The 25,608-nt window shown below is 40.5% G+C and overlaps 1 protein-coding gene across 1 annotated transcript in view; it reads right to left on the reverse strand.

The window, feature by feature from the left end:
• Nucleotides 1–20,327, reverse strand: part of LOC103369379 (rho GTPase-activating protein 26) — an 89,815-nt gene extending 69,488 nt beyond the window's left edge. The window contains exon 1 of the mRNA XM_008298085.1: nt 19,660–20,327. Coding sequence (XP_008296307.1) covers nt 19,660–19,813 — 154 coding nt within the window. The 5' untranslated portion in view covers nt 19,814–20,327. The remainder of the gene's footprint in view (nt 1–19,659) is intronic.
• Between the last annotated feature and the right edge of the window lie 5,281 nt (nt 20,328–25,608).

A 25,608-nucleotide genomic window follows, 5' to 3' on the forward strand; every position in this document is an offset into this window, starting at 1 on the left:
TATAAATGTCTTTTGATTTTCACTTCTTACTCCCCCTATTATATTTATTTACATTATCTCAGACCCTTGTTTGGCATTTGCCCTCATTTTCCTCTTCACAAAGAAGCCACAACAAAACAAAATCATTTTTGGAAAAATTGTGTCTGGTTATATAAGGGCCTAAATTTAGATGAGAAAAGAATCTTGTCTGTGCAAACTCACAACTTAATAAGAAATAAGTGTTTTACTGGATGAGGCAAGTCGTCTTTCACAACAATGACAAACTGGCAAGTCAGTCCAGCTTCCTGCGTCAGCACAAGACATAGTGATGGCACAATATATTAAATGTCAAAATGAAAGTAAACCTCTACACTGAAATGTTTTAAATAATATGGGGGGATAAGACGAAACCAAAGATTTGGTTACAGCACTTACATTTCGACCACTGGAGTGACAATGCAAACCACTTGCACCGAGATTATTGTGTGCATCTGCCTGTCTCCAATGTCTGTTCGTCATCGGGCAACAGAAAAGCACTATTACTGTACCATTTATGCCTAATGAGACTATGAGAGACATCGCTTATTCAGCTCAATGATCTATTATAGGTCAGGCAAACACTAACTGGGAGCAGACTGACCCAGCTCAGCAAACTGACAAAACACTGCTATATAGACGAGTGAGTCGTCTTTGACCTCATTTTCAACTTGCATGTCAGGAGTGCACAGAGCTGTAATCCCTGATAGACCTGACTGTGGATAATAATTCAGGAAAAGCAACTTGAGCAGAACTGCAGATTTAGAAATTTGGCTGTTTTATATTTCCTTAAAAATTACACCATTCAAGATTGATTCACATAGGCCAAAATCACAAATGAAAATCTCATACAGCCTATATATATACCCTTAGAGCTCCAGTTCAAATAAAGAAAGGCCTCCCAGCAGAACCCAGTTCATGGGTATGCAGAATCAATGTTATTAACTACACAATGAAATTTGTTATTTGACCATTCATTTAAAAAGTTAATGTTAGGGTAAATAATATACACATAAATACTGCACACTTATGTTTTTCTGTTCCAAACATCTTAATATGCCTCCCTTCCTGACACCCTGAGTCTAGTCAGCAGAGCCAACAGTGTAGAGATGTTTATTGATCATAGCTTCAAGTTGCAGGTCAGAGATGACCTTGACGCCTGCAGGTCACCACCCTGAAGTTCAGCCTCCAATGGATATTGTACTGAGCATCATCACACCTCATGAGCACACCAGTCAGCCAATTCTTTGCAGAATCGCAGCCTACACAAACTAATCCTTGATCTCGTCCTGGCCCATGAATAAGCTTTCCATGAATCTCCTCTTACATGGAGATGGAAAAGAGCTTCAATAAAAGTTTTCACACAACATGACCTGAAAATATTTCCTCGACACATCCCGTTTTTTTGAAAGGCAACAAACAAAAAAATACAGTTTCATTTTTGTTTTAAATAAAGTACACTCTGAATGTTTAGGTATGACCAATCTCACACTCAAAATCTTTACAAATATGAGCGAAAAATTTGCAATACAAAAACACTGTCAGTCCTTCAGCTTAGGGCCCCGCCCTCTGCCAGCAGCATCAACCGCAAGTTGGCCTAAAAAACGTCTGTGTTTGCTATAGTTCCCCGCAGAGATGGACATAAATCCCTGCCTGCCAAACTCAATCCTCTCCCACCTACACCATGCTAACCCTCCAGTGTTTGAGTATTAAATCTCGACCTCCCGACCCCGAGTCCCATCAGCGCCACAATCTGACCCGCAATAATGTGATCAGGCCCATGTGATATACAACTAGACTGAAACCAAAGCTCTCAAATTCTGAGAAAGATTACGGTAAAGTAAATAAATAAATATGATAGCAAACACAGATTCCCTCCTCTTACAGTAATCTCTCGTCCTCAGACCGGAGCCAGAGGCAAGCCAACACCACTTTACCTCCCCTGACGACACTCGACACATGAAAACAGAGAGTAAATCAACATGCACCTACCGAATTACCCCCACTAAGCCTACGAGTTTTGGCTGGCTTTACACCAGGACACCCCATCCCCTTCACCCCTATGTGTGCGTAGAGCTATGCATATCAAAAAATGTGTGAGGGTGTGATAAAGAGCAAGACGGGGGAAGCAAGAGCGGTAACCCGGGGATTAAATATTCTTAGCAGGGGGTTATTTTTGGAGCAGGCGGGACAAAACAGACGGGAGCTGAACGCAGACACGCACACTGTTAAATACACACATGCACACTCCCTCTCTCACCATGCCAGCGGACTGTGGTTTGTTTGGGTTGGCTCTGGGCAGCAGTGGAGACGAGCCTTCCCCTCAGCCCACCCCTGCACATGCCCAGCCTCTCACACACACACACAAACACACACACACACAGAGTAGATATCAATTAAAGGCGTATTTTTCAATGTCTTACAGCTCAGACAGAAACACCGCTAAAGGGTAAAGTAGGACAGTGAGATAACACATTGTGTTTCTTGCGTTACATATCCAAAATCCCTCCACGAGGTGAAAAAAGGTGGTGGAAGCTGAGCAGCAGCACGCTTCCTTCCACCAGCAAACACTGCGCCAAATATGTGCAGGAAGTATGTCCTGGCAATTGTCCTATTGAACCAACCGAAGAAGATGTAAAAGTTCTGATGGTTAAAAAAAAGAAAAAAGCTTAAGTAACTGTGAATATTGTTGATAAAGTTATTTGAAGCTATATCAACTTCTTTTTGTTTTTTTTGCCACTCCGCAGCAGAAGAACTCTACATCATCCTGACATACATTGTTCTAATCTATTATTGCTTTACAATGTTCATGCATGTTCTGTGATGGTAGATAATTGCCATTCATTAGACGCAGAGTAACATTTGCATGCATTTCATGTAGGGATAATGATGATTAATAGTTCCCATTAATACTTTAAGCAATTAAAAATGGATTAACTGATTAGGCAGAAGACGAAGGCCATGCATGTGAGAAAATGTATTATACATTAGCTAAGGTATCTAATTGGACCACCAGGTGAAGTCTGTTTCTGTTTAACGCTGTATGGTACTCAAACTAAGGACGGTTCTGGGTTGGCAAGCAGAGGGAGTTGTTGGGGTTTAGTTAGTAAAGGGCCACCATGACAAAGTCTTCTGTGAAGATGAATGGCTGCAGTTGAAGTGTGCGAGGACAGTGTTGTTGTAACTCAATAGTAGACACACCAATCTGTTACAGCAGCTTGTGTTACGTGACCAATATTAGACTCAGCTTTATCAGGATAAAGAATAATGTCCACTGTACTTCATTCCTGTTAAGTATTGATTAACAATGGTGACTATCGGTTAGCAAAGTTATACAAAATTGCATCCCTAATTTTAAGTCCATCTACTTCATGGCTCTAAGTCCAACATTCACTCAAGTTTGATATTCACCAGTTACTTATAAAATATCTGCATCTACAGCTGCATCTTCCACTGTACTCCATTGGCTACTTGCTAACCTTATCTGTCTACCATCTAATGTTGTCTATTACTATAAACTGATTGAAGAGAGAAGTGCGGCTGAACCAAACCAGACAGTATATGTGCAATAAATTCAAGACATTAACTTAAACAAGGTGAAGGAAAACTGTGAGACTCAGGCTATAGAACCAAGTAGTAGTCCATTACTGCAGTTGTCCCTTCCTCTTATCTCATCATAAATGTCTTTAAAGGCAACACAAATAATGACTTATTTGCTTCATATAATATTCATAAAAGGGCCACAAAGAATTAACGAAAATAGAGTATCGACCTCAGTACCTTTTTTTAAACTCAACAAGCAGCATATCTGTACTCTAGTTTGCATTCCCATGATTTATGTTGGGTCCATCTGGCTGCTTTGAAACCTGAAACTCCGGCTTCTTCTACTGACTTTGCATACATTTGCACCACATCTACCTCTTTTCATGTATTCATTCTGAATATACAGTAGAATAAGGCAGCTGACCCTTAAAAGGTACACCATACTATCTCTTCTTCCATAAATAAGGTCTTCCTTTAAGTCTTTCCTTTGTTAGTGCAGTCTCCATCTCTTTACCTCCATGTCTAAGACTGCTGACTCTCCACAAGTCCACGGCACCGCAATCGTTACAGACGAGCCACGCCTAGGCTCTGGTCACTGTGTTCAATAATTCAAGGCATCCGTTTAGCTTTCATGTCAAGGACAGATGTGTGGTAAAGTGTGTAGTCCACTTATCATAAGGTTTGGGGGTCAAACGCCAACATGTCAGGTGTTACCACCTTGCTTATGGGTCATTCACGCACATTAAGCCTTTGAGTGTGTGAGTGGATGGGTAAATGAGAGACAAAAAAAGACATGCTTTGGATAAGAGTGCAATGCAAATGAAGCATGACCCCACCCCAGCATAAATAGGAAATGTCTGTCTGGGTGTGATTTCACATTAGCTACTCCCATTTACTGGTTTTAAAGGTCAGACATGTTACCAGCAATTGACAATCTACCAACGGCGAGTAAGGTTTCTCATTCGCAGCGCTACACTAGCCTACTGCGTTTGTTCCGGACTGACGCGCAGTATGATTATTTCACCGCGGCGGGGGGGTTTGCTGTCTTGTTCTTGTAAAAAATAACACAACCTCTGGCAAAATGCCTCAGAAGACCTGACCAGGCAAGCGGTCATGACTGCTGTGGCGCAAAATGAAACAATAAGAGTGATGGAGAGAGTCGGAGCCCCCTGCACCTCATATAATAGGCACTCCTTGACTCATCCGCCACGCCATTTCCAATAATGGCCAAGTCAGGTTTCTCTGCAAGCACTTATCCTATTTTAATAACGCAAAACAGAGTCACTGCAGGGAGGAAGGCAGATTGAGAGACGCTTGAGGAAAAAAGAAGCTCGGGCATTTCCATATCAGACTGACAAAAGGAAATAGGGAAGGACAGGAGGATGGGGAGAAGAAGGTGAAGGAGAATGTGATCAATATGTTTAGAATAAAACCATCACCACTGCAGCTCAGAGGGAAAACACAAAGGGGAAAGAAGAGGAAGAGGAAAGGAGCGAGCAAAACTGCCCTTTTTGAAGGTCAACTGTCTCGAATGCCAATTTGACTGAAAACAAGAGTCTTAAATACTTCAAGTTTTCAATAATGATCCTAGTAACCAGATTAAGCTGCGATATGGAACCTTTTAAAAGCAAGAGGTGGGACGTTGACATGTTGCATGTTAATCATTACCTGCTTTAACAATAAGTTTCAACAATAAGTTTAACAAAAGCATTTCTGTGCAATAAAGGAGGGCTGGTGAAGTTATTTAGACTCTGACTTGTTTATTAACACAGTAGCAAAATCTAATGATGGTGAAGAAGAAGAGTGTGATATTTGCACCAGCAAGGAAGATACCAAGCATATAAAATCTGAAAGTTTAAGCTGACTCCCCCGTTGCCTGAAAACAGTCTGAAAATGAACAACAGACTTCCCATATTCATACATCATGTTACTAAAATCCCGTGAAATGTGAGAACTTTTACAGCACTTTCACACAGATCATTCCTCATGTGGAAACAAACTCTTGATTGTCCCTAATAGCCATGAAAAAGAAGGCTGCGGGTTCCCTTTTCCATAAAAAGGTCGTAAAAAGTTACCATCTTGATATGGAGTCTTGTTATTTGTTTTCTGCAACACAAAAATAAATGTGTTTATTGTATGGGAGGCCATTTCTTTTCCACAGATCCTCCGTCACAATCATAGAACTTAAACTTAAAAACATCATGACCTCAGTGAGGAGAAATCCAACAAAGAAGAACTGTGTTTTAGGGGTGTCCTGTTGGATCCGAAGCCTGCGAGCATTAACCACTATCTCACACCTTAGTGAGATCAAATCTAGCACATCGATTTTGCCCATTCTTCTTAATTTGTGAGGGATGACAGAATATTTTAAGCTTGTTTCATATATTTGAATGCCTGATGAGTTGACTACAGCACAGCTTCTTTTGTGGTGTGTATCTCAAGCTTTTTGTCTACTTTATTTGGTGAGTAATTTTCTGAATTTCCTAGAAGACCTCTTAAGGATTCAAAAGGAATATGCCCAAACTTGCTTGATTGAACTTTAAAGGAATGACAGTAATAACAATGAAGACATGGCAACAGCAAAGGAGGGACAGTTTCGCCAGTGTTTTCTGCGGCTGTTGTTTATAGAAAATGTCAAAATGGAAAATTCAATATGTAGCAGTTGATGAGCAATATTTGCATTTGAATTGTGCTGAACTGGAATGAATGAATATCTTTGGGTTTCTGAATTGTGAATATAAATAAAAGGGAGAATATTCAAAACAAGTCAGCCAAATTTGTACCTCAGTGTACTTGAGTAATGTACTCAAGTAGTAAAATGGCTGTTGGACACCAAAATGAACAACATTCACATCTGCCTGAAAAAACTATTTTGAACTGAAAATCTGTTTCTTCTTTAACAAAGAAGAATTGTTCTCTTTTGTACTAAAAAACTTTTTTCTTTTTTTTTTTCTTTTTTTTTTAACCTGGACACAAGAACATCCTGCTTTTAAATTAAAACCTCCAGACTCACAGTTCCCTGAACTGACACCGGCTTCTGACTTCCAGCACTGTCTCTTCTCCTTTAGTTCTGACTAATTTATGGAGTTTTGATCTGGAAGTAAAACAGCTCCTTTCAATCAACAACATGTGTCTACATGTGTGGGTGCATTTGTGTGCTTCTGCCTCATTTAAGCCACACCGGCATTATTACTTCTGTAAGTGTTGCTCGTAGCATTTCAAGATACCAGAAAGTAAAAGTTTCTCATGCTCAATAGGACACCTGTTGCAAGTCTGGGCAGCGAGTTCTGCAGTGGCCTAAGGTTTCTTGTTGAAGGGTAGCGACTTAGGTGCCACACCTTTTCTCCACCGCGGGCTGAGATTTTCCAGCTCATTATCACACGCATCTTGAGTTTGGATGTGACAGCTCAACACTGCAGGGTATGAAGTGAGTGATAACCTTAACTTTTAGGAGGCCAAGGGGAATCGCACCCGGCTTCCTCTGGCATTTTGTTTTCCTCCAGGACAGCAATAACCCTTTATTTCCTTGGGCATTCAATAATTAACCTGCTGTTTTGGAGGACTTTGGAGCAGATTTTCCAACACAACTGTCATAAAAGGTAAACAGTCATTCATGTCTTGTGACACTTTATGGACAGTAACAACAGACAATAATTCTCACTAAAAAGAGTTCAGACTTGCAGCATGTGGATGGAAACTTTTTTTCTTCCATTTTTAACAAGTGCATTGGGTTCTGATCAACTAATATCCTGCCTCTCTCCTGTCTGAGTTCATAGTGGATTTCAAGTTGGAAGACAGACTTGGCATTAAGGCTGGACCCACATAGCCGAATATTCTGTGCCGGTATCAGGATAGCAATATTCAGGATATTCGTCATTAATTGGGCCGAATATCCAGAGACCAGAAATTGCTATTCGGACCAGCCCTACTTGGCATTAAGCTGGAATCCACTCAGCTGACACTGCAACATCCTGCAGGAGCTCAGAGTGTCAGGTACAGTAGATCACCTCCCTCCATCCGCTGTTAAAACAGTTGCCATTAAACAATTTGCTTTCATAATCACCTGCAGTAAAAGCTGTGTTTTAAACAGCTGCCAAAGGCACAGCTGTCTCTTTTACGAGCAAACAGCAGCGATCAGGTAGCAGTGTGCAGAAAATAAGGGAGCATTCCTCAGAGTTTAATTTCTCTCCACTCTTCCTGCTTGATTCCTGTGTTTTATGATCTTTGGAGTGCAGTAACGTGATCAAACAATTGTGCTGCCAGCTAAACTGCATTCACCCTGAAGTGTCAGTACTCTTTTAGTTACCTTTTTGTTCTTTTTCTAGAGTGAGCCTTTTCTGCCAAGGTTTCAGGTTTTACAGAATGCTTTCTATCTCGAAGGGAGAAAAAGGCAAACAGCTGCAGCAATAAGAAGAAACTCAAGCTCAATTTAAGAACATTCTTGAATCAAGTTGGTTTTCATTGGATTGCATGTGACCGTATTGCACACTACTGACAGTTGGATTCATGTGCTTTAAGAGAAGTTACGTGTTATGACTCCATTACGTTTACGAACATAGAGTCCTTTTCCTCCACGCAGCTGAAGCAGTAAAAAATACAACCAGGTGGTTGTAGTCTGGATAAAGTTGCAAGTGACGTTAAGTGACATTAACATTTTATATCCCCACATTTACTTATCCGTGGAAGTTTTCTTTATTTCTGTCTTTTTTTTTTTAAAGGGTACCAGGTATTTCATTGTTTCTACCATGACAAGTTAAGCTAATGATTCTGCAACATTTCAAAACTACCACATTTGACAGATTAACATTACATAGAAGAACTTGAACTATGACTATTTTAGTAAATGACACAAGGAACTGCAGATGATCAACAGTAGATAACCGAAAATGATCTCGGTGTTCCCCTTAAACACAACTGTAACTCCAAAGTCAAGCATATATAGAGCATGAGTCATCTACACCTATGCATGTATGCATATGCAAAGGCACGCAGCAGACATCACTTACAGTTCTGCAATTCACTTATTTTAGGCGTTGCAGGCGCATTTCCATTTTCAAAAGTGGTGTCGTGGTTGAGCTAAAGCACATGCGAGTCAGATTGAAACACACTGCTGATACTGTGTGAATCTCAATTCCTTCTTTTCATTTTCATGTACTCTCAGATGCTGGCATTTTTAATCATAACTTATATGTCATGTGTATTTATAACTACATCTTGAGAGAACAAACCTGAAAGTTCCTCTTTCAGTTCCTTGGGTGACTCATTTGCAGCACTGTCAATCTCTAAATGTTACTCACCTAAAGCACTTCTTTTAGAGTACATCTGCAGTGCTCTCTGCAGCCTTCCACCTAAAATAAAGACATACTGTGCATTTTATGTGAATTTTTGTATGCATCTGAAGACTGCCTGAAGCGCAACCTATAGGTGCAATCTCTCAAGGTGTTGCGTGTGGGAAGATAAACACTTGCGAGCAGCTGCAACTGCAATGCTTCCAGAGGAAGAAAAACAAAAAAGGAAAATATCATCTTGTTATATTCATGCATCTATGGGGCCTCTGGACGTGGCATACCAGCAAAATAAATCCCATATCATCCTGAGAGAAAACACACATTTAATACCACAGCGCATCGAAGGGGTTGAGTCTCTCGTGTTATTGCCGGCCAGTGTAACTGAATAAGTCCCCCCAGCTAAAATATTTAATAGCCTCAGTCCAGCTGGAGTCCAAAACTCCACATCAAAGATTCAACTAATGAGATGAAGAGGCACACTGGCTGGAGTTCTACTTCTGTGGTGGCTGTTATAAGTTATGCCAGTTTCCAATCTGTAGATGTACACGCATGTCGTTTCTGTAACAAATCTGTTAGCTTAGAAGTGCTTTTTTTTTTTTTTTACGACATTTGATAACCTGATATATGATCCCAATAGATTTTTAATGAGGATGTTAATTATAAATGTACTCGCCAGCAGAGATGTTTGTGGTGGATGCAACATATTGATGACACAGAGTTTCCCTGCGTCCCTTCTGTTACTCTGTAAAGACCGTGTGTGCTTGTGAACAATGTGACGTACAACAAAGGATCTCAATCACAACTTACTGGCGTTTTCTACCCACAAACTGAAACTTTAACCGCATGGAGACATGCATGTCTTTGCCATTTCACTAGAATTGAAACATGTATTGTAACTCTTTACATGATCGACACATGAAGTTTTGGTTATCGTTAAATTATTTATCAAGAGTGGATTGGGAGTGGGTTTGCTCCTTTTATTCGTTTTTAATGTCTGTGAAGGAATGAATGAATTGTGGACTGTTGGTCGGAGACAGTCCCTCAGGCTTAAAAAATTAGGGCATGTTACACACTCAACTGAAAAAAAAAATGAATATGATTTTTCATTGACGTGCTATCACAAGTGAAAGCATGGAGCAGCCAATAAAGAGCTTCAATGTTTCAACACATCCTGATATTTTAAGCTGCATAGTCTTGTTCCTGCAAAAATAAATAAATCCAATATTTTGCAACTAATGATCAATTACACAAGAAAGAAAATTGTGTCCAGATATTGCAAAATTCGGCACGTTGGAGTCTGTGATAAATGCCATTTGGATCCATTATGATCAGAAATGTGTGTCTGTGTGTCTCAGACAGTCTGCTGTGACAAAAGCGAGGCAACAATAGCAAAAGAGCTGGGCTGAGTCGTGCCCTAATTCTCCTTCTCCTCCATGCTACGTCATAACTCGAGGAAGACCCCCAACCCCCACAGTGCTGTAACTGCAGTGGCAACACACACATACACAGACACACACACACAGACACACACATCTAAAGCAAGCACAAAGGTACTTGTAATGGGAAACACACATGATGTACAGTACGATCCGTGCACATCTAGAGCTTAGCTGCCAACAACATGATGCACGGGTACAAAAACACAGGCACACACCCTTCAGTCATCTTTGTTCTGATGTGATATATGCAGAGGAATGCCTTCCGACTGAGTGAGACCCCACCTCCCTTCTTTGTCCCCAATTCTTGCTTATTTCCTTTTCCATCCTCTTCTTCTCCTTTGCTTCCACAACCTACATAGCTCTGCTCCAAGCTCCTCTACAGAAATAAGGCCATGTCAGCTTTTAAACACTATTGTGAAAGACGGCAACAAACTCCCCCCTCCACCTCTTCTTTCTCTTAGCCACACTTTTTTTTTCTTCCTTTTGCCCCCCAGCACACACACACTCCTCTTTCTCTCTGGACCTTTTAAAAGGAAGCTTCACTCCTGCTATAATTGAGAATTAGTTATGGGTTGGTGTGTGTGTGTCTGACCCTCATCTATCAGCACGGTTGACAGTTGAGCCACCGAATGACTGCTATTGCCCCTTGTTGTTACTCACCAACAGCACAGTGGGCGGTTCCAGAAAAACAAAGACAGAAGGTAAAGAGAGAATAAGATGGACATTGCAACAGCGCATTGCAGGGAATTCCCACTTCTTCCTCCTCAGGAACGTTTACACACAAGGCCTCAGTTAGCTGGCGGCCTGTTTATGAGGTTGCGAAGGGGCAGTTAAAGGTTCAATTTGAAGCCAGAGTAAATGCCTGAAAATGAAGCCATTATCATGAAGGCGCTAATAGGTGGAGGGCTGCTTTTAACCAGCAACAGGGACAGAGCGCACATGCCTGAGCAACATGGGTGCTTTTTAGGGTCAAGTCTTTGGAACATGTACACACACACTGTAGTTTTTTTAGGCCAGTAATCATTTCAGGTTTACCATGTCATTTTCATACAGCGTTAGTTCTTGGACAGTAAATTTAGTTCTGGCCGATGTGTATAAAAATGTCAACTATTTCTCCAAACGCACAACATCTACAGGCATTGTTTTATTGGCTTGAGCTGGTTAGTCCATCACGACCAATATATAAAACTAAAACAGCTAAATAACGTTACTATTAAACCAATTTTTCCAAACTAAACCAGAGACAGACATTCTTCTTAAGCCTTAACTATCATAAGTCAAGACAATTTCTATTTAATAGTTTTTAAAAAATGCCAAAAAATTCTTGAAGTTGCCTCAAAGTGCACAGTAAAGTAAAGAGAGTCATGTAGTTTTAAACTAAAAAATCCAAAATACTCATGAGTGATTGATACATATTGAAAAATAATATAACACACTGTTCCCTTCTTTGTTTCTGCATCACTGAGCAGTGGATCCTTGAGAGACACACAAACAATCTCAGAAGGTACACTGTAAACCTCATATAAAGTAAGTCGTGTCATTATTGCTTATCAAAGAATGCCCCACATCCATATCAAATTCACAAACAGCACAGCATACACAATTTAATGGTTAAGGAGCATTATGTATGGCAGAATGATGGCCTATGTCAGGGTTTCAACCACTGTTGTTGCTTTAATGGTGCTCTCAGACCACAACATTATTAGCTCTAATGAACTCTAAAGCCACGTGTGTACACACTATATATGTATATGTATATATATATATATACACAGACCACCAGAAAAATGGCACTTAGAAAAGAAGAATGTTTAAACCACAAATAATTCTGACCATCTATCTGCAGGTGATGTGACAAAGCAGACATGAACATAAGGTAAGAAATGTAATCTCACTCAGTAGTAAAACACTGTTTGTTCAATCAGTCCAACTTCACTGATTTGTCATTTTGCGGTCTCTATATCATGTAAAATGCCAGTCAAATGTGAATTAACATGAATTATTTATAAGTGACAAGCTTCATGATCTTTTAAAGCCTGTTTCAAACTCTACAATCGTCTTTCTGACCTTGAGTAACAATGATTCACGTATCACTGCTGATGATGGTTTACAGGTACATGTAATGAATTAGTGGTTCAGGCCCTATAAATAGACACAGCCATGCCTCAGTGACGCATAATGACAGATGTCCTGGTGCTGCTGGAAAAAAACCTCACCAGCGCAACATTATCTGTAAAATTGCGCCTGTTTGCCATTGTTCTCATCGGTTTAACAAGTGGTAGAGCAGGTGTATCAACAGGCAAACTGAGGTTTCAGGGCATTTCAACACCTGTTTTTCACTAACTATAGAAGAAATGAGGCTTGTTTAAATGCACCTTGTTCCACAGTGACAGTTAATACATTAGACTAAAGAATGCATTGGGTTTAAGTTTTTCTTCATACACACAGAGCATTACTTACAAGTTTACACACCTAATGCTTACATCTAAGCTCTCAGACTCCAAACGGGTATCGGATATGTACAGACGTAGGTTGTAGAGTTGTTTTCATATTGTGATCAAAAATTGTTCACTTAAATGTTGTTTTTAAGTAAATATTCTACCAACATCCATCCATCCATCCATCCATCCATTATCTATACACCGCTTAATCCTCACGAGGGTCACAGGGGGCTGGAGCCTATCCCAGCTGACTTAGGGTGAAGGCAGGGGACACCCTGGACAGGTCGCCAGTCCATCGCAGGGCTACACTTAGAGACAGACAACCAAGCACACTCACATACACACCTACGGACAATTTAGAATCACCAGTTAACCTCAACATGTTTTTGGACTGTGTGGGAGGAAGCCGGAGAACCCGGAGAGAACCCACACTGCACGGGGAGAACATGTAAACTCCACGCAGAAAGATCCTGGGTGTCCTCACCGGGACGTGAACCGATGACCTTGCTGCGAGGCAACGGTGCTAACCACTGAGCTATTCTACTAACAGAGATTACAAATAGTCTTTTGGGCTATAAACTGTGAAGGACGGAAAGCTCAGGTGCTTTGTGCCAAATTGTCATGCCCGTTAATTACAAATATGAGCTACAAGTCATGATTTTACCAAGAATAGATTCTTTGAGAAGTTGACAAAGTACCTTAAAAACATTTAGATCTTTTAAACATACAGTACAATAAGTTAAAATAATAGCACTTGCTGATAATATATGGTATTTCTTCCAAACCATACTATTCATACATACGTAGGATCCAATAGTACAACAATGTAACACTGAGTTATATAATATAAAACAATTTTACACATGACTTGATGACATTTCTGTACCAACACATAATGAAAATGATATATAGTAAAGAAAAATAAGCATCAACGTCAAACGTCAAGATTCACACACTCTCAGTCTAGCACACTGTACAGAGCCAAGTGACACACTTTTAGCCGAAAACATGGCAACATCATGTGTCGGTGTCATATAAATTGTCTAAACACGGTGTCTCATTTCCTTTGGAGCGCCAGGGAATGCCCAGCTGGTAATTAGGGTTTGTTTGGCTGATTGAGCTATGTCATGTTCGAGGTGGAGCAGAGAACCCAACATTTCTGCAGCCTCTGTAATGACAAGCTAGGCCTGCCCTTAAATGACATCTGGCTAACACACACGCATTTGTGTCTGCGCGCGTATGTATGCATATCCGTTTACGTGCGTATGCATCTACCATCTGAGTTTGTGTAAGTTTCAAAAGCCCTTATTCAAGGGACACTGTGGTTTTCAGATTCTATTCTGAAATAGAGCTTGTGTGTGTGCATGTGTAAAGGCATCGGTCTGAAAGTTTCTACATCTGTAATTGCTACATAAACCAGTTTGACACCCGCAAATAGGATGGAGCTGCAGTAAATTTGCAACAGTGGAGAAAGCACTGAATGAAATGCTCTTTTATTGGAAAAACAATGAATAATTGCATTTTCAAACATGTAGCTTGCATGAGAAGAGAAGAAAAAAAGACATTTATTATCAAAACTGAAAGGTTGAGCTTCGTGGACCCGATTGTTATATATCCACTCACTGTTTATTGTGAAGTGGCTGCACTTAATGGTTAACTCAAAGTAAAGCATTAAGCAAATCACTGTCATGCTTTCTGCACCTGGCAATTTGAATTATTTACAGAAACACGACAGGAATATGAAGGAAATCCTTTTGCACTAGAACTTTCAATTGACGGAAGTGTTTCAATTTACAATAAAATGCTAACAAAAAAAATCAATATATTTGCCATAAATTTAACAAAGACACAGCTACCTTAATGTAAAAAAGTATAAAAACCTCAACCAAGTTTATACCACTCCAACAGTTTCTTATCACAAACCCTATACAAGCTTACACTCTACTGAAAAATCAGAGAAGACAGTATGTACAATAAATCCACAGCAGCATGAATAAGTTCTGAGCACCATGGCACATGGTGACTATAAATGTTTCACTTTCTCCTTCTGTGGTAAAATGTATGTAGTCATTACAACAAAAACACAAGTAAGAGCTGTCACAAGACTTCAGGCGACCTCCTCCAGCAGCAATTAGCAGCTAACAAAACTTTAGGGGCTTCCCAAGGCAGTCGCACATCCCCCTCGACACCTCAAGAAAAGCGGAGGAGATGGAAGCGCGCTGAAAGATGCACCACACAAGATTTACAGCGCAGCTGCACTGAAGAACTCTACAGCACTGTTAGAAATTAGAGACCTGCTGCAACCGATTCAAAAGCACAAACGCTGCATAGTACAGGTATAAAAACATTAACTGGAAAAATTTGCTGCCTTGCTCTTTTGCGAAGCTGCTACAATGGCACAAAGCAAGCAGATGACTGTCCCACTCTCATCCTGACCTCAGTGAATCAGGTCATGCTGTTTGATTTCTAGATCTCACCAACGGACAAAAGCAGAATTGTCTTCATAGCAGCACATCAGCTGACCACAGCTTTGTGGTGACAGAGAGCTGAGCTGGTTGGCTTTTAAAGGTACAGCTGATAATTTACCGGGGTGGAAAGTTCAGGTTCTGGATAGGAGCGGTTTGACTGATACACAACCAGCAGGAAATGAGTTCTACGTGCCTTCACCAACAAATTACTTCAACTCTGTTGGTAGCCTCCTGACTCCCAGGATTACTCTGCTGATTCTCTAAACGGCCGTGTCTGCTGATGTGTTAAGCCGACCATTGACTGGCTAATGAGCCAGCTACTGTCCTCCTGATGGTAAACTCTTCACCTGCGCTGGCGGACAACGTGCCTTTTCCTCCCCAGGACCCGCTAATGGGTCTTGAAGGAGGGTCTGGCTCCCTGCTCCATCAACAGTTCAGTCCAGAGGTTCAATGTTGCAGCCTTTGCCACTGCTGGGTGTTACCTGCTGCAGCAACAAGCAGCCACAGCAGATTGAAAGTCTGGGTAGACGGTGTAATTATTCTAGCTCCACACCGAAGAAAGGCTGCAGGTGGTTCAGTGGTCTCTAAAGCACTGACAAGAGGCTGCACGAAATCTGACAGTGTTGTTGCACATGCTTCTATCAGTCATTTTCATTAAATGTAGGGGTAAGAAGGATCTTTTAAAAATGATAACGTCCACTGCAACACAATCCTACTGTAAATCAGAATCATCTTACACACTAGGAGCCTGGTGTAACAACACTGGCTGAGATTCGTCCTCCAAACTACTTGTATCAGTCAGTCAGACAAAACAGGAAAGCAGTGTGTGGATTCACACTGACCTTGGCGAGTTCTCATCATTTGAATCCTCCTCATGTGCTCAAAGCAGAGCTATCAGTGCTTATTATTGCATTACATCAAACACCAAAACATTCATTACTACTTCTGTGGGAATTCTCAGAACTGGCACGACTTGGTTTTACTGGATATGACACATAGAACACGGATCTAAATATTCACATTCATTTAAAAAAATAAACCCAAAACCATGGAAGTTTTGACTTTACTGAACAGCTTTGAACTCACCCAACTTGTAAATGAAGCAAATTGCCTTTTTTTGATCACTGTGTGTCTTTTTGATGCCACCAGAGTCAAAACAAAGACTAAAAGGGAGTTTTCATCCAAAGAAGATTTTTCTAGATGGCAAAGCTGACGCAGAGGTTCCTAAAAATATGGAATCAGTTAAGCCAGACACTTGCGACTGTTCTTTCAATAACACTTAAAACTTAAAAAAAAAGAGGTTAACTAAACTGCAGAATATAAAATTATTCTCCTCTGTTGACCAGCTGTTCAGTATTACTACCCCCACACACAACTCTGCAGGTCTCCGCAACAAATGTGAAGAATTTGCAGTGTTCTTCAATAACAAAATAACCACAATTAGAGCCAGTGCTGCTGCTGAGGTCAACACATAACCAGAGTAATCTCTGCTAAACAGATGTTACCATGGGAAAACTCACTTGTATTGCAATAGCTAAAGTTTGAGAGACTAATGCAGCTCCTCCACCACACACGCTGACCTTGTACCAGCGGCATTTTTCGAGGAAGACTTAGACACTGCTTCGGGTAATGTACGTCAGATTACCAAAACATCACTCATGACCTGACATTTTCCCAGATACCTTCACAACAACTGTGCAGCGGTGATATGCGGGAATTGACATTTTGTCAATAAACAGGATGTCTGGGGATTTGAATCCCACTATTACGAAAGGAAACTGAGCCAGCGGTGTGCATGTTGCCTGAGCAGCTGTAGGTCAATATCCAGCCTTCCTTTTATTAGTGAGATACTTGATAAGTAAGTGAATGTTTTGAGTGTCTTGTCTATCCCAGACGTTCATTCCACAAAACTTGCAGCCGTGAGACTTTGCTGGGGGTCAGGACAGTGAACAGCGCTGAAATTGCGGTGATCGGTTGTGATTTAGACATACTACACTAACATGGAGTCCGATCAGAGACTACGCCAGCAGCTACCCAAGAGACGGAAGCGCAAAACAGTACAAAGGAGAAGGAATAGCACCGGGATCCATGCTAGGCTAAGGGTTAACCCCTCCAGACCAGCAGGACCGTTGCTCCGACTCTCCAATGTCCACTCCCTCGACAACAAGCTGGAGGAGCTACGTTTGCTGAGAGAAGCCCACAGAGAGTGGAGGGACTGCTGTGTGTTTGCTTTTACAGAAACATGGCTCCATGTCAACATCCCAGACGGTCATACAGCTGGAGGGGACGACATTATTCCGGGCGGACAGACAGACAGCTAGCTCTGGGCAGCATCTGCGGCTTCACCATCATCACACCATCGTGTGTGTCTTTGTGTCCCTGAAGACCTACCAGGACCTGAAGAGGTTCGCCATGTTCAACAAATGGTTGCACATATGGACGCAGCGACCCCTTCAGGAGGCAGTGACAGTGAACGTTTAGTGTCCTATCCCAGATATGTATTGCGCAAAACTTGCTGGTTGAATAATCCTGAAGAAACGCTCTCTCATCTTGCCTGTACTACTGTGTATGTACAGCAAAATGACAATAAACTTGATTTGATTTGAAAAAATAAGGTTGTTTCTTTTCAAACAAATACATTTCTTAAAAACAATAAACTCGAGGATTTTCAGTCAGGATTTCGATCATAGCACATCAATGGAAGGGCTCCTACTGAAATAATCTGCAGACTAAACAGGAATGAAAATATGTTTTAACCTGTCCTCTTGGATGTAATGATTGATCACTACTTTTTTATCCATCATCTTGAAAAGCTGGTTGGTTTTTCTGACTGTGATAAACTGCTACAAGTCATACATTAAAGAAAGGTTTATGACAATCATGGCATCTGTTTTGGAGTTGCACAAGGAAGCTGCCTGGGTCCTTTACTGTTTTTACAATACATGATGCCTATAAAATATGTTTCCATTCCTATGCAGATAACACCTTAAATTTATATGTAAAGTCCAAAGCCGTTAAAATATAATAAAGGATACTGATTAACCGATTCTTGCCTTTACTTCGAGCCATCTCAATTACTGTAACACACTCTTTAACTTCAGCTAGGCCACAAACCAAAACAAAAAGCAGTTTACTTTTAGCTACTGGCTTCTGGCAACATTTAGAAGTGACTTTGAGTCCTCCACCTTGTACACAAAGCACACAATGGGTTAGCGCCGAGCTACATAACTAATTCCCTTGTTAACTATATACCCTTAAGAACACTGCGATCTTCTGCGGCTGCTTTACTGGAGATTCCCAGCGATAGCCAAAAGAAAATTGCGGCTGCAGGATTTCTCAATTACACGCCTAGGCTGTGGAGCACACAATCAAAGATACAAGGAGAGCTTTCAGGCTCCTCTCCTGTGGAATGAGCTTCCAGTTCTGGTTCAGGACTCAGACACCCTTCTTTACTTTTAAGAGTAGACTTTAAACTTTTCTATTCTTTAATTGCTGCTACAGACCCAGGCTGCTGGGGAGCCCTAACCTCCTTCACTCCATGCATTTACACTATTGTGTGTCTCTTTTTGTTTGTTGCTTTCTGCCGCTATCACCCTAAAAATTAATACTTTTTTCAGTGATTTCACCAGTTGTTATCTGTATTTATTCCAAATGAGGAAAACCTGTAAAATAACAGTAAATTGCTCAAACACACATTATTTTTTTTACAGTGTAGTTTTGGAAAATGGGAACAGCCTTGATTGAATTTAAGCAAAATTATCATTTGAATATTAGAGATTTGGCTTAACTCAAATTCAATTTGCTGGAGTAGAATGGCTTTCAAGGAATGAACATTAGGCAAGAAACACTGGTGTGGACTGTATATATTATTTTTAACCTACTTGGTTGTATAAGTTGTGTTTATATTAACTGCTTCCTGAACATTGTTTTAGTAACTGTGCTTACAGTAGCACAATGAAGGACAAACATATATGACCTGTAAAGTCTATTTTACACCACCCATAGCCAAGGCAGGTTTTCATTTCTAAAAACCCAAGCAGCAAAAAGAAACAATCCAAAATATAGTTTTGACCTGTCTGACTTAGTCGAACACTTTTATCAATATTTAGGCAACATCAAAGCCTGAAACACTTTCACATGAATGCCCTCGCACAGCTAAATGCCTCCTAATGTAAGCTGATGTGGACGAAGGTGTTGACAGCTTGAGAGGACACTACGCACTGTTCAGTCACATCCACCAGCCTGCTTCTGTTGTGAGCTTTATCAGTAACACACAGTGCAGACTGTGAGGTTTTCATATGACTCCAATGAAACTTGAGAAAAGACTTCCAGAGCAGCAGGTATCACCTTCCCACACCTGACTGGAGGCATCTCAGCTTACAAGGCTTTCTGTCAAAACCCACATGCACCAGAATCAGGTGTTCCCTCTCACACACATGAGCAGCATCCATCCACCTCCACTTACTTTTCAAAGCCAGGATCAGCGCCTTCCCATCTTTGATCAGCTCCTTGATGAACTTGTTGGTTTTATCCAGCTCCAGTTCGTGGGACTTGAGTCTCTCCCTGAACTGCGGGCTGTCCAGGTAGCAGTCGCTGAACTCCAGGGCAGGTAATCCCATCTTCTGCTCCACCAGGAGAGAGGAAGAAGATGAAGAAGAAGAAGAAGAGGAAGGAAGGAAGGAGGAAAACCTGTGCTGCTACTATTATCACTACAGCTGGAAATGAAGGAAAATCCAATTACAGCATGTAAACAACAGGGTGGAGATGTATCCAAGAGAAATGCCAAACCTACATAACCTCGCTTCTTCCCCCCTTTTCTTTTCTGTTTTACGCACAACTTGACACCAGCAAGGAGTCTTTCAGATCGGCAGCACAGCAGCAGCAGCAATCCGACACGGCATCCAAATAAATGAAAAATTCAAGAGAGAAAAAAGTCAGAGTCCGGAGGAGGCTTCAGGAGGAAAAACGTGTCCACTTGTTTCAGGTGTGCCGGTTGCTACGTTCCTCCCGACCGAGTCATCGTGCAAAAAGCGGACAGAGTGAAACCGGGCCGAGGAGGTGAGGGAGGCAGCAGATAAAACACAAACACACACACACACACACGCGGGCGCGCAAAAGTCAGCTCGTAAATGCGGTGTCTTCCCTGGGCGGTTTTTTAAATGCGCTGCTTTTCTCCAGCAGCCCCGCTCAGCTCAGCGCCGCAGACCGTCAGCAGCCTACCAAGACGCGGATTATCCCCCTGAATGACGTCTGGTTCGGCCAATCAGAGGGCCGGACCGCAGAGTTTGACCGGTTAGAGGGCGGGGGGAAAGCTTTGAGCCACTCCAGAGCAGAGATGAGAGAAAAGGAAAAGAGGGCACACTCTGATGGGGTTTATGGGAGGGAGGGGAAAATAGGATCAACTGCAGCATTATCCAGTCAATAATGGATCTTAATACTGATACCAGCCAGCCTTGGTACATACATCGTACATGGCTTCTTGTTTTGGAGATTTTTTTTATGTACTGTAAAGCAAAATAGAAAGTAAAACAAGACAGTCTAACACCTCTGCAAGGGTGTGAATTGTGACACAAATTAAACACAGCCAAAAAGCCATCTGCAAGCTCACAGTGACACCAATTTGTTTTGTAAAGCATCATATCTGTACATACCAATATGTATGTCACAAAGTTCTCAGCCTCACCCAGAAACAAGAGGCATAACTCCCATTTTGGGGTACACATGTATACTTTAACGCTTCGTATATGTCCACAAAAATGCTAATGTTTGAAGTGCTCAAAGAAAGAAGCGGAGGAAATCTTAGAGCTGGTGTGCTGTTGCTCCGTGCTAATGTGATAATTGTGCCGTGACCACACAGCACAAGTGGCAGAATCAGCCAAATGTGTCTCGAACTGTTGCCCCGTGAACCGTACTCATCCGACCTGCCACCGTCTGACTTCTGTTTCCCAAAATGATTCCAACTTTCATGGTCACTATTTTCACGGTGATGATGAAGTCATGCATGCTACTGAGGAGTAATTGGAGACTCAAGAAGTGGCCTACTTCCACGAAGGAATTGCAATTGTAAAGCTTGAACATCAAGGGACAAAGTGCATTAAAGTTAAAACAGACTATTGTTGAAAATAATACAAGAACAATGTTTCTCCTGTGACGTTTCCTGGCGAGGCCAAGAGCATTTTAAAGTACTCTCATATATCCATCATGAAAAATCTGTACATGGGAAAGGTATACATAGTCATGATCTTTATTTTTGTCCTCATTGCACTTGTATTTCTTGCCTCATTTCATAATACCCTTCATTTGTACTTAGCTGCTGTAACGTGAATTTCCCCAGTGAGGGATCAATAAAGTTTATATTATCCTGTCTTATCTTATCGGACCAGTACTGAAGAAGTGTCTTGGATGATTTTTGGAAGATTAAAAAGAGGAGTCCAGTTGCGTTTAACTCAAGCTCTTAGGGGGACCATTACCTGGATAACTGAGAATCTACACAGACACATTGGACCAAACCTTGACTTGATGATGCTGTGGTGAAGCCAGAGGACCAACACAGTCACTAATATCATTAGTTGCAAATTCAGAAATCATCCAATATTTGTGAAGATATTTCACTCAAAACCAAAAATGTCAATGCCATTTTGTGGCACATAGGAAAAGTCAGAATCACCAGAACCATGCTGGTCTGAGCAAAATTTTGTCGCAATTCAGTATGTAGTTAAGATATTTGCACCAACACTTTGGACAGACCAACCAACAAAGGAACAGCAAAGATTCCCAGTTGGATAAGAACAAGATTCATAGCTAAAATCTCACTATGTAGTATGCATAATACATCACCAGTGGCCAATTTTGCAAATTTTGGACATATAACAACTTGCAAATTCAGGAAACATGACTTACTTTGAAGCGCCTTTAGGTGTTAATCAGTTAGTCAAGCCTGTAGACTCTTTGTCACGGTGTGGTAAGTCTGTCAACATTTTATCTCGTTATCATGTACTTCACACCAGAACAACTTTGTCCTCTTTGTTTGATTCTCAAATGCAGCTTTCAAGTGACAAACCTAAACATTTTTTGACTTTATGAGTTACTGTGCCTGAATGCACCATTCCCATTAGAACTTGGGATGCGTGTTCTTTTTAGTTCAGCCCTCAGGAGGACAACCTGACAACCATGGGATAAGAATGTAGCCCTCCTAATGACATATAGCAAAAGTGCAGGAAGGTGAAGTTGGGAAAGGGAAACAATAAGCATATGCATTCTCAACCGACCAGCTGCCTATTTCTCCTACTAAATAAATAACCACTTAGGCTATAAATGCCCCAATTTTACACAACAAGAAGGTGACATATTCATTTTGCTTATACTGTCAAACAGTTGAAACCTCAAAGATATTTAGTTTATTCTCATGTGAAACAATAAAAGGTAGCATCTTTATGCTGGAAGCAGCAAATGTTGACTGAATAGTATTTTAGCACTAATAGAGACTGAAAGAACCAACAGATATAGCCCCTAGCTGTTAGCAGAGTGAATAAAAATCTGTCAGCAGACATTGAGCAGCGTCAGACATAAGCATACTACAACTCATACACTTAATGTAATGTTATTGACCTGTGGGTCAACGTTTGAAGACAGTAAATGTGCAGTGAGGACGTAGGGTGCATTCATGTCACTGAGTATAGGGCCAAATATATGAGCTACTCTAAATCATCTTTATGATTAAAAATATTTGGACTACAGGTATTTAAACAACTTACACAAGTGGAAAGCTGCAGCCTGGAGACAAGTCCTGCTGCTTGCAGGTCTGCCGGTGTTAAACCACAGCCTGTAAAATGCAACATCTTTCTGAGTATAGACGATCTGTGCATGTAGCAGGCCTGCAGCCTGGTTGGTGGGAGGAGACGCTGATGTCATTTCTAGCAGAGCGGGGAATTTCTATGAAGCGGTGTCTGCCTTGGATTAAAGGCTTCTGTCCCCACCAGCACATCTGGCGCCCCCTGTCTGCACGATGCTGCACTGCAATGTGTTTCTATATGTTGCTGCAACAGTTTGTGGCTTTTAAGTGTTGTGGTTGATGTTGTGCTTTTTTGGTCAAATTACAAAAATATGTTTAAATGTAATATAATGCAAGCATAAGTTTTTTTTCACAGTAGACACATTGCGATTACATGTACATGTGTAAAGATAAGCAAACATTGGCGAAATCCCAATAAACTGCTTTAGGTTTCACTGTCACAGCCTGCTGGGACGCTTAAATAGTGTGAATGTTATTATTACAACAGTTCCTTTTCTCTCTGCTGTGAAAGAGGTCGACAATGAGCCTTATTTACTCATAGTAACAAATCTTCATTTTAACTTTACACAGGAGTAAAGACCCAAACAACTTATTTTTGCCAAACTGAAACAAAACAAAAAAATTATAATTGTTGGACCAATTGGAAAAAACTGAATTAGTTTGTCCAAGGTATGTTGACAAATAACATTAATGCAACTTGGTTAAGTTAGATGTACTGAGGTCGTTTCTTTCTTCTCAAATTAACAGTTTGCATTCCTGCAACTAACCTAATTTAAAAAGGAATGTTTCCAACGTAGGTATTTGCGTTAACCGAGTGTAAAATGTACAAACATAATTTTGTCATTAAACTTCCTGTTCCTTCCTACAGGAATAATCCTACTGAAAGAAAAGAGTAGGTGAGTTGCAGCAGAAAAATGTGATGAAATGCAGACATTTTGTGATGTGGGGTCTTGTGGTATAATACTAAAGGTGTCGTAAACCTAATTTTTGCACTTTTGCTGTGCCATCATCAAAGCAGGAAGATAAATCGTAATAATCTGAAACAGTACTTTCCTTGAACTACAGCTGAAATACACTTTTTTTTTTTTTTACAGTGCAAGCAGACGATAATATGATTTATCTTAAAGTAATAAGGCCAACCAAAGCCTTACACAACCATATTTGGATTGACCTAACATGACCCTGCCACTAACACTGCTGCCTTAAGACCTCTATATTTTCTTCTAAGCATTGCATGCATGCCATTAACACATGAAATCGTTTGTGTTTGTGGTTCTCACATGAAAACAGCTCCAATTTAGAAGTGCAACTTCCTCTGCCAGAGTAGAGGACAGCGTCTGGTCGCTAGCTCATTTCTCCATCTGCCACATTGTGGTGTACAAACATAGTGAGCCTTTTACAGGAAGTCCCCATGTTGCCATTTATGTATAAGATGCATGCAGGAGGCAAGTATTAAGAACCAGAATTACCCTGGTCATTGTCAAGTACGCAGGACACAGACTTTTCTTTAGTGGAGACAGTTTCTCTTACAAAGTCAGCGACACTAAAATAAAAGAAAATGTAAAAAATGATCATCATGTATCAAAAACAGAACACAGATTGTCCTTAATTGTCCTTGATATATTACAAAAATGAGAAACATGCTGACTGACAACCAAATACTATAATTTACTTCTAAACCTACGGAGAGCACTTAACAAAAAATAAATAAAAAGATTTTTCCACTGGCATTACCTTCACTGAATGTATCTAAAGTTAGGGACCTTAATCAATATCAGCACTTGTATAACATCCTGTAAATGAGTTTGACAGTCAAAGGGAAGCTGATAATTAGATTTTCTTTCCTCTCTGTAATTGTATCTATTGCATCAACATCTCTCGGTTTCCTGTCGAGAAAACAATAATGCAATTATCAGATGGACACCTAAAATAGCTGGATGCACATTTCCCCTTTACATGAAGCAAATGATGGTTGACAACTTGGCAAAGATGTATTGACACCTTCACAGCTCCAAGTTAAGTCACTTTAACGTTACTGTAGGACAAGCTCATAGCCAGCACAGCCATTTACAGCTTTGGAAATAATTATTGAAACAGCTGTTGTTTTGTTTACAAAGTCAACAAAGTTCAACATAATTTTTTTTTTAAATTTTATTATAGTGGTTAATTAATAGCAGCATCTCCTAAAAGACATGAAAGAAATGTGTATATATTTCAATGAATACAATAAATTATGTTGACAATGTATCAATATTTTGTGCATAAGCTGCATATGTAAAGTCAACAGATAATCTTATCCAAACTAAATCATCATTCAGCAATGTCTAAAAGATAATAATTGCAAGATGAGGAGAAAACTATTTTGGTGCTTGATATTGAGGAAAACGCAATATGGATATACCAAGAACTTCGAAAGAAAAGGCAAAATAGTGCTGACAGTGGTTTAGTAAGTATTTTCAAAGCTGTATGTATCCATCATAACACCAAATGGGGGAAAAAAATGCTTGAATATACCATTTATACACATTTTCTGGGAATACTTGTGATTTTGACAACAGTCTTAAGTTTAGATCTGTAGTATTAAAGCAAGTGCTGGTGGTCTGGTGTGGATTCAGAGGTTTC

This window comes from Stegastes partitus, unplaced genomic scaffold (genome assembly GCF_000690725.1).
Source record: "Stegastes partitus isolate 25-593 unplaced genomic scaffold, Stegastes_partitus-1.0.2 Scaffold28, whole genome shotgun sequence".
In the NCBI taxonomy this organism is placed as follows: Eukaryota; Metazoa; Chordata; class Actinopteri; family Pomacentridae; genus Stegastes; species Stegastes partitus.